We start from the raw sequence: 12,545 nt of genomic DNA, 5'->3' as shown, positions 1-12,545 counted from the left end.
CCAACCTGTTTGACTTTCATGGTCTTCTGCTTTGTAAATCCTTCCACCCTTTCAGTCTGTGGACGTAATCTGGCTTTCATTCGTGTGTCAATGACTTGAAAACCCTTTGGTGCCTTAAGTTATATGGAACTGCTTCCACAGGAAACACCGGGAAAATAATGTAGTGATGGGATGGAACCGCAATATTAACAGTGAGCTATAGGTAGAGAGTAGAGTATAAGACCTTAGCTAAAAAGGCTGAGGCAGAATAGTCTAATGGCATGATTTTTAGGATGGAAATGAGCCTGGAAGATGTAAAACGAAAGAAAGAAATGTGTTCTTGTTTTTTTGGCGAGGAGCACTAACAAGTATAAGGATATTAGTGGTATTCCTAAATTTTTAAGAACAGTGCTATATGTTTTGAAATTTGAATTTGAAATTTAGGTAAAGTTAATAATTGTATTATTAAATGGCGAAGCTCTTTTCATTTAAGAAGTGTCCAGTACGTATTTCCTATAAATAATAGGCCACACCTATATTATTAAATTATATATACTTTGGGGACAACTTTAATCCTGTCGAATTTTCTATGATCCATCAAAACACTAACCAGTCTCAAGTCTCGAACTGAGTCACTTTAAAGAAATCGTTAAATAGACTCGAGAAGTGTGAGAGAAAGTTGTAGGTCGGAAGGCACAAAAATGTGTTCGCGATTAGGACATAGTTCTTCGAGTATATTCCAGTTCACTAGCAAGTGTTCGCAATTAGGACAACGCCGTTTTTCTACGCCATAGAACGTTTGATATTCTCAAGAGAACAAGTAAAATAATACTCCCATAAGCGTAATGTTAAGTTTCTCCCAACGAGTAGAATAATACTCCCATAATAGTAATATTAAGTTTCTCCCAACAAGTAAAATAATACTCCCATAATCGTAATGTTAAGTTTCTCCCAGCAAGTAGAATAATACTCCCATAATAGTAATATTAAGTTTCTCCCAACAAGTAAAATAATACTCCCATGAACGTAATGTTAAGTTTCTCCCAACAAGTAGAATAATACTCCCATAATCGTAATGTTAATTTTCTCCCAGCAAGTAGAATAATAATCCCATAATAGTAATATTAAGTTTCTCCCAACAAGTAAAATAATACTTCCATAATCGTAATGTTAAGTTTCTCCCAGCAAGTAAAATAATACTCCCATAATAGTAATATTAAGTTTCTCCCAACAAGTAAAATAATACTCCCATGAACGTAATGTTAAGTTTCTCCCAACAAGTAGAATAATACTCCCATAAGCGTAATGTTAAGTTTCTCCCAACGAGTACAATAATACTCCCATAATAGTAATATTAAGTTTCTCCCAACAAGTAAAATAATACTCCCATATGCGTAATGTTAAGTTTCTCCCAGCAAGTAGAATAATACTCCCATAATAGTAATATTAAGTTTCTCCCAACAAGTAAAATAATACTCCCATGAACGTAATGTTAAGTTTCTCCCAACAAGTAGAATAATACTCCCATATAATCGTAATGTTAATTTTCTCCCAGCAAGTAGAATAATAATCCCATAATAGTAATATTAAGTTTCTCCCAACAAGTAAAATAATACTTCCATAATCGTAATGTTAAGTTTCTCCCAGCAAGTAAAATAATACTCCCATAAGCGTAATGTTAAGTTTCTCCCAACAAGTAGAATAATACTCCCATAATAGTAATATTAAGTTTCTCCCAACAAGTAAAATAATACTCCCATAAGCGTAATGTTAAGTTTCTCCCAACAAGTAGAATAATACTCCCATAATCGTAATGTTAAGTTTCTCCCAACAAGTAGAATAATACTCCCATATGCGTAATGTTAAGTTTCTCCCAACAAGTAGAATAATACTCCCATAAGCGTAATGTTAAGTTTCTCCCCACAAGTAGAATAATACTCCCATATGCGTAATGTTAAGTTTCTCCCAACAAGTAGAATAATACTCCCATAAGCGTAATGTTACGTTTCTCCCAACAAGTAGAATAATACTCCCATAATCGTAATGTTAAGTTTCTCCCAACAAGTAGAATAATACTCCCATAATCGTAATGTTAAGTTTCTCCCAACAAGTAAAATAATACTCCCATGAACGTAATGTTAAGTTTCTCCCAGCAAGTAAAATAATACTCCCATAATAGTAATATTAAGTTTCTCCCAACAAGTAAAATAATACTCCCATGAACGTAATGTTAAGTTTCTCCCAACAAGTAGAATAATACTCCCATAAGCGTAATGTTAAGTTTCTCCCAACGAGTACAATAATACTCCCATAATAGTAATATTAAGTTTCTCCCAACAAGTAAAATAATACTCCCATATGCGTAATGTTAAGTTTCTCCCAGCAAGTAGAATAATACTCCCATAATAGTAATATTAAGTTTCTCCCAACAAGTAAAATAATACTCCCATGAACGTAATGTTAAGTTTCTCCCAACAAGTAGAATAATACTCCCATATAATCGTAATGTTAATTTTCTCCCAACAAGTAGAATAATACTCCCATAATAGTAATATTAAGTTTCTCCCAACAAGTAAAATAATACTCCCATAAGCGTAATGTTAAGTTTCTCCCAACAAGTAGAATAATACTCCCATAATCGTAATGTTAAGTTTCTCCCAACAAGTAGAATAATACTCCCATATGCGTAATGTTAAGTTTCTCCCAACAAGTAGAATAATACTCCCATAAGCGTAATGTTAAGTTTCTCCCCACAAGTAGAATAATACTCCCATATGCGTAATGTTAAGTTTCTCCCAACAAGTAGAATAATACTCCCATAAGCGTAATGTTACGTTTCTCCCAACAAGTAGAATAATACTCCCATAATCGTAATGTTAAGTTTCTCCCAACAAGTAGAATAATACTCCCATAATCGTAATGTTAAGTTTCTCCCAACAAGTAGAATAATACTCCCATAATCGTAATGTTAATTTTCTCCCAACAAGTAAAATAATACTCCCATGAACGTAATGTTAAGTTTCTCCCAACAAGTAAAATAATACTCCCATAATCGTAATGTTAAGTTTCTCCCAACAATTAGAATAATACTCCCATAATCGTAATGTTAAGTTTCTCCCAACAAGTAAAATAATACTCCCATGAACGTAATGTTAAGTTTCTCCCAACAAGTAGAATAATACTCCCATAATCGTAATGTTAATTTTCTCCCAGCAAGTAGAATAATAATCCCATAATAGTAATATTAAGTTTCTCCCAACAAGTAAAATAATACTTCCATAATCGTAATGTTAAGTTTCTCCCAGCAAGTAAAATAATACTCCCATAAGCGTAATGTTAAGTTTCTCCCAACAAGTAGAATAATACTCCCATAATAGTAATATTAAGTTTCTCCCAACAAGTAAAATAATACTCCCATAAGCGTAATGTTAAGTTTCTCCCAACAAGTAGAATAATACTCCCATAATCGTAATGTTAAGTTTCTCCCAACTAGTAGAATAATACTCCCATATGCGTAATGTTAAGTTTCTCCCAACAAGTAGAATAATACTCCCATAAGCGTAATGTTAAGTTTCTCCCCACAAGTAGAATAATACTCCCATATGCGTAATGTTAAGTTTCTCCCAACAAGTAGAATAATACTCCTATAAGCGTAATGTTACGTTTCTCCCAACAAGTAGAATAATACTCCCATAATCGTAATGTTAAGTTTCTCCCAACAAGTAGAATAATACTCCCATAATCGTAATGTTAAGTTTCTCCCAACAAGTAGAATAATACTCCCATATGCGTAATGTTAAGTTTCTCCCAACAAGTAGAATAATACTCCCATATGCGTAATGTTAAGTTTCTCCCATCCTAGAGATCCATCACAGCATTTGAAACCCTTGCATGAGCTAGGTTACGGTGAAGCTTGTAGTTCACATATTTTCAGAAAGCTTGGCGCTACTAACTTTCCAGCGCACAGATCTCTTTTTCTCCAGTACACTGTGGAGAATAGTCTAGGGGGGAGTGGGGCGGTTTAGGGTATTTCCAAAATTTCGTGAACCTCGGTTGAATTTTTGTGTCAACATAAAACGCCCGATTGAGCTTTTAAATTAACAAAAAATGCTTGGTGAAACCTTTGTGTTAACCAAAAACATTTGGTTGAGCTTTTGCGTAACCATAAACAAACTATTTGGTAGTTGTAATCAAATGACGCGATTTGGTCCTAATCACTTTTTAAAACCTGCTGCTGGTGAACAAACCTTTTTTGTTGCTTATTTAAACAAAGGTTTTGTCACCGGCGCCTGTTTTTCTTAATCCAGCTTTTTTCCCCGTGTATTACAACGGGAGTTTGATAGTACAGGGTGTCCCACGAACGGCGCAACTGGGAATTAAGAGTGGCGTTACTTTGTAACCGAAACCTGTACATACATAAGTCATACACCAAATGTTAGCCCTGTCCAAGTAGATATTTTTAAACATAGAAACAACAAACGGGGTGCAGTGTTGTTCATGCAGTGTTGCCAAATGTAAGTGAAAGTGTAAATTTATTTTTCCACAAAGCATGGAAAATTGCATGTCAAACATTCGTACGGAAATTTGGACGTCAATTTCCACTTTGGGTAGGTGGACTATTTCGCCATCTATAGTTCAGAGAAGAAAACCGATCGTTTTCGCGTATAGCCAATCCTGAAATGCCTCGTAAAGGCGTACCGGTCCAAATAGGTGTTTTAAAAAAAAATATGAGGTACAGTGGCAACACTGTTGATGTTTGAAGGCAACGAAAGGTGTGTTTAGTGATGGTCTATGACATGGAAATACTGGAAACAGGAAAAAAAGAAAATGAAAATTATGGTGAAAAAAGTGTTACTTACCTATTCCTGGCAACCATGCAATGCGCGTAACAGGCAGTGTAGCTTTACAAAAGATGTTGAAAATGACAACCATTTTCCCTGAGGCATTCATCAACACGTTTTATCATGTTGGAAGCAACTTTATGCAAGGTTGATTGGTTTATATTGTTAATGGCTGTGCAAATGTTTACTTTTAGATCATCAAGTGTTCTTGGGTTATTAATGTAAACTGTTTGTTTAAAATAACCCCACAGAAAAAAATCTGGAGACGTCAGATCCGGGGAGCGACTGGGCCATAAGTTTTTGCTTATAATGTGATCGCCAAAAACCTCTGCCAACATGTCTAAAGTTTCATTAGACGTGTGACATGTTGCAAAGTCTTGTTGAAACCAACAATCACTTTCATCACGTTCCAACAGAGAAATAAACTGTGTGATAAGGTCACGATAAACTATTCCGTCAACTGTTGTGTTGAAAAAGAATGGACCGATTATTTTTCTCCGCGAAATCACGCACCACAAACCGATCTTTTGTGGATGAACTGATCGTTCATGTAACAAATGGGGATTGTTACTTGACCAATGTCGAGAATTTTGACTGTTGACATATCCATTTAAGTGGAACCATGCTTCATCCGTGAAAAAAACCTTATCCAAAATATTCACACCATTGTCTCTAATAAAATTTCTAAACCACTGGCAGTATCTTACACGTGCACCTTTGTCTGCTTCCTTCAGTTCTTGCACAGCCTGTACCTTATATGCACGTAGGTGCAATTGTTTTAACGCTCGGTGAGTTGTTCTTTTTGATACACCTGACTGTGCAGCAAGTTTACGAACAGATTTGACACACCTTGTGTGAAAACTGGTGGTTGTCTGTGGTAGGGTTTGTCATTAACTGATCCTGTTTCACGAAATCTGGAAACAAGTCGATATATCGTCGATTTTCTGGAACACTGTTATTCGGATATTTCTCGCGAAACACAGTTTTTACACTAGCGTACGATTTTGAACAAAAATAATGTTCCACAATGAACACACTCTCTTCCAAAAAGTACTTCATTTCACAGAACAATTCTAATCTTCCCCTACGAACAATGCGAAATGCACGGCTCAAACAGTTCTGAGTACACAACTAACTGATTCTTTTGTTCTCGTTCGGTGGGCGCTCTTATCGCATTACATGGTTGCCAGGAGTAGGTAAGTAACACTTTTTTCGCCATAATTTTCATTATCTTTTTTTCCTGTTTCCAGTATTTCCATGTCATAGACCATCACTAAACACACCTTTCGTTGCCTTCAAACATCAACAGTGTTGCCACTGTACCTCATTTTTTTTTTAAACACCCATTTGGACCGGTACGCCTTTACGAGGCATTTCAGGATTGGCTATACGCGAAAACGATCGGTTTTCTTCTCTGAACTATAGATGGCGAAATAGTCCACCTACCCAAAGTGGAAATTGACGTCCAAATTTCCGTACGAATGTTTGACATGCAATTTTCCATGCTTTGTGGAAAAATAAATTTACACTTTCACTTACATTTGGCAACACTGCATGAACAACACTGCACGCATTTTGTTGTTTCTATGTTTAAAAATATCTACTTGGACAGGGCTAACATTTGGTGTATGACTTATGTATGTACAGGTTTCGGTTACAAAGTAACGCCACTCTTAATTCCCAGTTGCGCCGTTCGTGGGACACCCTGTATAAACTGCTTCTTTCTTAGTGTGAAAAGCTTTCGATAGGCATTCAATGCACTGTCATTAAATGAGTGTTTGTGCCATCAGGGAAAAATTAACGTTGTTACGAAATTATTGGCGCCCTGGCTGAAATTACTGCAATTTAATGAAAGACAGCATTGTAGATTTTGAAAGTTTGTGTCAATTTATATATATTATACATAACTTGTCTTCATCTATTTTAATAAGAATGGGAATCTTTTAGAGATGCTATAGTTGCTGTTTTATTTACATCCGCCTACGACTTCGTCAGGTTTGCTATGTTAAGTATATTCGTAAATCCGTTTACATAAATCTCCACAACCATATCGAAATGTGTAATACACACAGTGCCATCTGTTGAGAATTTTTCTTTGTAAGTATTTTCATGTTTGTGCATCGATGGGTTTGGTATGTGTGTTGATGAGTCAGTGAGTGACGACAAACTATATATATATATATATATACGTATAATAGAGAGAGAGAGAAAGAGATTAATATACCATACCTTTCGTAGATTTTGGGTTACAGCATTGATGAAGAAGGAAAGAAAACCTCTGGCGCTGCCGTCGAATTTTCGACCGTTAGCGATTAGAGGGAGCGTGGGCGATGCAATCAGCTGTTGCCATGACATCTAGCCCTTGCGTTGCCAAAGTGTGCAGTACTGTTCAACACATCGTCGTCGTTTTTATTCAATACCAAGTGTATAATAACATGCGTATCATCATTAAAAAGGGGGGGGGCTCGTTAAACAGCGAAAGTAATTTAACGTTGTTGAAGTTTTTTGACAACGAATGGAAGTTATGCAAATGGCAACACGGGGGCTCTCGGACACAAGCGAGAGGAGACAACAATTGACGGTCCACTTTAATTCGCGAGTTTGCTGCGCTTCTTCTCATCTTGGTTGGTCAGCGTTAGCGTTTGAAAATGTTAAAACTTTCTGTGTCACATTTTCATTCTAGAAGTTTGGCGTAGCCAGGCGTGAGTTCACGGCCCCTTCCCAAAATTTGTCCAATTATCTAGAACAATTGATGAATTCAATGAGAATGTTTTCAAAAGACTTTGCGACACAAACACAGTGCTTTCATTATTTAGGTATGAAATTTCAGCTTGGAAGCAAACAACAATGAAAAATTAGAATGGTAACGACCGACAAATGTGATGCAAGGACATGTTCAGGACGACAAATAATATGGAAGTGGAAAGGTGCTATTTTAAGGAACCTACTTTTCAATAACCAACCTATTAACTTAAAATGTATCCAATTGCATTAACGTTAAGATCAAAAGTCGTACTGCATGAATACAGAAGTCACAGTTGATATACTGTGACTCCTGCTGTTTTTATCGAATGTTGGGACCCCAAAAACTTATCCTTGGCTGCGCCACTGCTTGCAAAGGTACGTCACCGACGTCAGTGATCTATTTTTGCTTCTTGGCTTATCCGATTCCATCCGTCTCTTGTGTTTGCATCTTCTCTCTGCCTTCCTTCTTCTTCTTTTCCTTTGCGTTGCGAAAAAGAGAGAGAGAGAGAGAGAAAGAGAGAGATAAATACAATGCAGTCAAGGTTACGCGATGAACTCAACTTGCTTGGAATGTTAATGTCCATGTTTGCATTCCAATCCCAAAAACTCCTCGCCGGCAGAAGACGCAGTAAAACACAGTGATATGGAGGGTGAGGGGAAAAAAGTGCATAAAGTTTTTACTTCGATTTACATTCCATCTGAGCGGCACCGTTGAAAGCTTATAATGCGCTAACCTCGTAAATTTCAGAGGCCTCGCTGGCGAAGAGTTTCCAAACCCGGGACCTCAGCAGCCACTATTTGGGCAGAGACGCCGAGACAACTAGCAAGGAGGGCGCCGGTAAGGCAAACGTCACGACGCCTCGTGAAAGTTTTGGCTCCATATTACATTAAAATTATCCTCAGTTTACAAGGAAATGTATCTAAACGTTTCTTTCTCGTTTCGCTCGCAATTATGTACTTCTACGCCCTACCCCCCCCCCCCCCGGAAAATAAATGTCCACCTAAAATTATACGAGGGTTGGTGCATAAATCATGCAACTACCTTTTTTTTCGCGAGAATGCGGCACCAGCACAAAAATCCGAAATGTACAAACAGAAGGGGCAGTGTATGGTATTGTATGGTTTGAACAATACAGATCATACTGTATGTATCAGGTACAGGATAGGGAAGCGAGCAAACATCCTCAGATAACATCGTGCCACATGTGTTTGCAAGTCTGAAAGCATAGGAGCATTACAGGAACAAAAGTGGAACATGATACGGTAGGACGCTATTCCCCACAGTTTTCGCCAACACACTGTGGCGTTTTCTGGCATTTCTCCACCATAAACGGCTATTTTGATACACGAACGCTGTTCATGCCGTGGTACGGTGATTGACTCAACAAAGAATTGCCACTGCCCTCTGTACAATAACCATTCACCGCACTGCCATCTGGTAATGTGTCCACATACTACGGATGCCTTACCCAGAACATATGATCATATTGTGGTACCACCTTTTAGCTTTGAGAAAAAAATATAGTTGCCATGACTTATGCCAGCCCTCGTATATTTCACATATATAAATTATTTCAGTCGCGGTAATTTATATATTAAGTATTGCAAGGCCATTGCAGGAGCATGATAACTTCAAACTGAAGTTTTTTTTGGGGGGGCAACATTATTATGGAGAAAATATGACTCATTTGCCCCCACTCCCCGCCCTAAAAAAAACTTGCTTGCTCTTTCCTGAAGAAAAAACTGCGGACGTCTATGCTCGCAATGTAGCCATTTCGTGTTAGTTCGGTACGAAAGGTTGCATTCATTTCCATAAGCTCGTTTCCAAGTGACAAGGGTCGTCACTTCGGTCTGAAAGCTTCCAAATGTCGCATCATGAAAGTGTATTTATCGCTTACAAACCCTTGTATACGATGTTTTCTTGATGTCAGATATAAGGCACTGAGTTATGGACTCGAGTAAGTTACGTAGAGGGGCATTTTGTAAATCGGGAAATGTATGTTTTGTGTTCTGATGAAGTGTTTATGAAAACATATAGGTCCCTCCTACAGCTCAGGATTAATTAATAATGCCAGTAATAAAATTACTTTATCTTGGTGTTCTGTTAGATTTCAAGTACAAAGTTTACAATGAGGTTCTATTTGAAATCGTAGTGACGATTCTCTGAATAAATTGCTTAATATTGGATATACATGATGTTCAATAACTTAAGCTTTAACTATACGTTGCTGATATTCGGATGTTCCAATCAGAAAAGTTGTCCATCAATATTCTTTATTTTCACAACAAGCATTGCGAAATAAAGGTAGTTTTTCGTATTAATGAATTTTCACAACAATTATTTTTTTTTCTTTCCAGCCAACTCAAGCACGTCGACTAGCGAAAGTGGATGGACATTGAAAGATCAAACCAGAAGGCCTCCTCCGCCTACTCATCCATTGTTACGTCCGTTGGTGCTCTCAGTTTTGATTGTTGGCATCATTCTCCTCATAGCCATAATGGCAATTGGGTCATATGTACTTCGAAGACAAAGGTAAGGTAATCAGTTTTTTACTGTGATTTGAAAAGCGACACTTTTAGTACAAGAGACATTTGAATGTGAATAAATGCAGGAACGAGTAACGAAAATACAGCTTTTTCAAGTCACGATGTCGTCATGTTTTCTACAACTTACGCAAATGTTTACCAGATTCACGAATTCATATCCACTAGATATTACAGTTTCTTAGATCTTGTAACGAAAATGAAAAGTTATCATTCATGATCTCACTAAGCACATTATGGAAGAAAATACAAGATGAAATATTAAAAGACAGCCACAATTTTCAAATTTCTTTTCGGTTCTGTGAGAAGCTGTTAAAAGTCTCATTTTCATACCAACACACTGTTGACTTCATGTAATGTGAGAGCTATCTGTCGATCAGCTCTGCAAGCAGTTTGAAATAGCTGATATGTGATGAAGTAGAGTGAATGAAGAATTTTTAATAGTTCGCGTTCAACCCTTCGTATTGTTATTCTGCAAACAACAAAATGTATTCAAGATATGAACGCATGCACAACATTGTTATAAATCCACGTTCTGTAGAAAATAATTGATTAATTATGGTGTTTCTTCTTGGACTAATTTACAGATTCAAGTGTGGTATTGAGAACGATATTAACACACATGTATTTTCAAAATGTATTTGTTTCTTATGTATATAAGGCCTATATATATTTATGTGCACCAGTGTTGTTTATTAATCAGTTTATTGACAAGAACATCCATAGTCATACTCATAATACATATTTTCAACATTCCATCTAACAATCGTAACGAAATATAGTGCGACTTAAATTGTAAATATTATCTTTAGTGTCACAACTATATGACCAAACAATGCCCAAAGTTAGATCCAAAAGATAGCATGGTAAATCAGTGACATTTCTATGCTTTAAGTTAATGTAAGTAAGCAATATATCCTCAACATACATACATCTTTAACATCTGTCTTCAAAATATTAAATTCTTATGGCAACATCTGTATTTTGCAAGCACTTTATAGTACCAGTAACCTTGCTTCATTGTAAATATACTACAAGAAAGTAAATAAGGAAAGTAACGTGCCGCAATTATTTTGTCTTTTCCAGCAAATATTTGAGACAAGGCTTCCCAAGAAATGGCTACGTTCATGCTTTGGACACGGAGGCAACAGTTGAACATCGCTGTAGTTCGGATGATACGTCACGATATGTTATAAAAACAGGAGGTTGAATGCTACACGTATAAGGAAGTGGTGTGTTAGAACGAACAAATTTGGAAGCTATATTGTAAATTAGCTCTGATTCCTAGTAAGCAAATGAAAGACCGGTCTCTATAAAACCATCCAGTGACTTTTAGAAATGTGTACAAAGGCAAAGAAGACGGGCCTTGTGATTTTGCAAATCGGTGTGGTACACAAGTTTGCTAAAGGGGGAAGACTCAAATTATTGTGATATTTAGTCGTTGACGAGTGATGAGCCAAAGGAGTCCCTAGTACCTAGTAACATGCAGCACACATCAGAACTCTACAAAAACAGATGTTTACTTTTTAAATAAAAGAAAACTGCATTCAAAAGTTGCAAAAACATTTGCATCCTTTGTGTGATTTCCATCTCAGTTCGTGTGCAAACAGTCTATGATTATTACTAATTACTTCAGCATGTTTACTCTTCATATGACAAAATGCTTATTTTTTTCTTTTCATATTTCAAAAATATAACTGCAGAGATGTATATTTATTTATAAAACCTAATGTTCACATTTTTGTGTTGCAGGTAAATACGTTTTCGAAGACGCAATAACAATACATCCACCAAAACGTGTTTCATTCAATTCGGCTACATGAGTTTAAACTTGTTAATTTGTTTCTTTCTCTGTTTATGTTATGTATGTTGGCGAGAAATTAAATTTTTTATTTTTGAACATGTAACGGTAAAAGTATGTCTTTATCGTACTTTATTTCTACTTCAAACTATCAAAATTTCCAAGCTAGAATGAGCTAGGAAAGACTTAGAAAGTAATTTCCGCTTAAATCATATAGTACCATTGTTAAATCAATGTTTTTAAGAGAAACTTACAACTCCCTCTAAATAATAACGAAAGATTTTCTTCGATGCATTGCAAATTTTACAATTTCTGAATAACTTTCCAATAACTCTACAAATAAAAATAGTATTATTTAATTATATATAATTAATTACAAACAACTCGTTTAAAACAGTTTCCAAATTCAAGCACTTAGGAGTAATATGTACATGTGACAAATGAAAATTATATTAAAGACGAAATAAAAAGCAAGCTTAATTCAGGAAATGCATGTTACTTTTCTCTTCATAAACTTTCATCTTGTCGAATAATATCTAAGAAACTAAAAGTTAAAATATACAAAACAGTAATTTTGCCTGAAGAATTGCGTATATGGCTGCGAAAGTTTTTCCCTTACGTTGAAAGAGGAACAT

At 36.1% G+C, this 12,545-nt stretch overlaps 1 protein-coding gene across 1 annotated transcript in view; it reads left to right on the top strand.

Annotated features, from left to right (window-relative positions):
- The window catches only part of LOC145987181 (BMP and activin membrane-bound inhibitor homolog), a 168,905-nt gene extending 156,590 nt beyond the window's left edge, over positions 1-12,315 (top strand). The window contains exons 4-5 of the mRNA XM_083121694.1: positions 9,924-10,098; positions 11,196-12,315. Of these exons, the coding sequence (XP_082977820.1) occupies positions 9,924-10,098; positions 11,196-11,319 (299 nt within the window). The 3' untranslated portion in view covers positions 11,320-12,315. The remainder of the gene's footprint in view (positions 1-9,923; positions 10,099-11,195) is intronic.
- The last annotated feature ends 230 nt before the right edge of the window (positions 12,316-12,545 follow it).

Source organism: Lepisma saccharinum, chromosome 4, assembly GCF_977018435.1.
Source record: "Lepisma saccharinum chromosome 4, izLepSacc3.1, whole genome shotgun sequence".
Classification (NCBI taxonomy): Eukaryota; Metazoa; Arthropoda; class Insecta; order Zygentoma; family Lepismatidae; genus Lepisma; species Lepisma saccharinum.
Note: the sequence above shows the minus strand (reverse complement) of the source record. Positions and strands in the feature narration are given on the sequence as shown.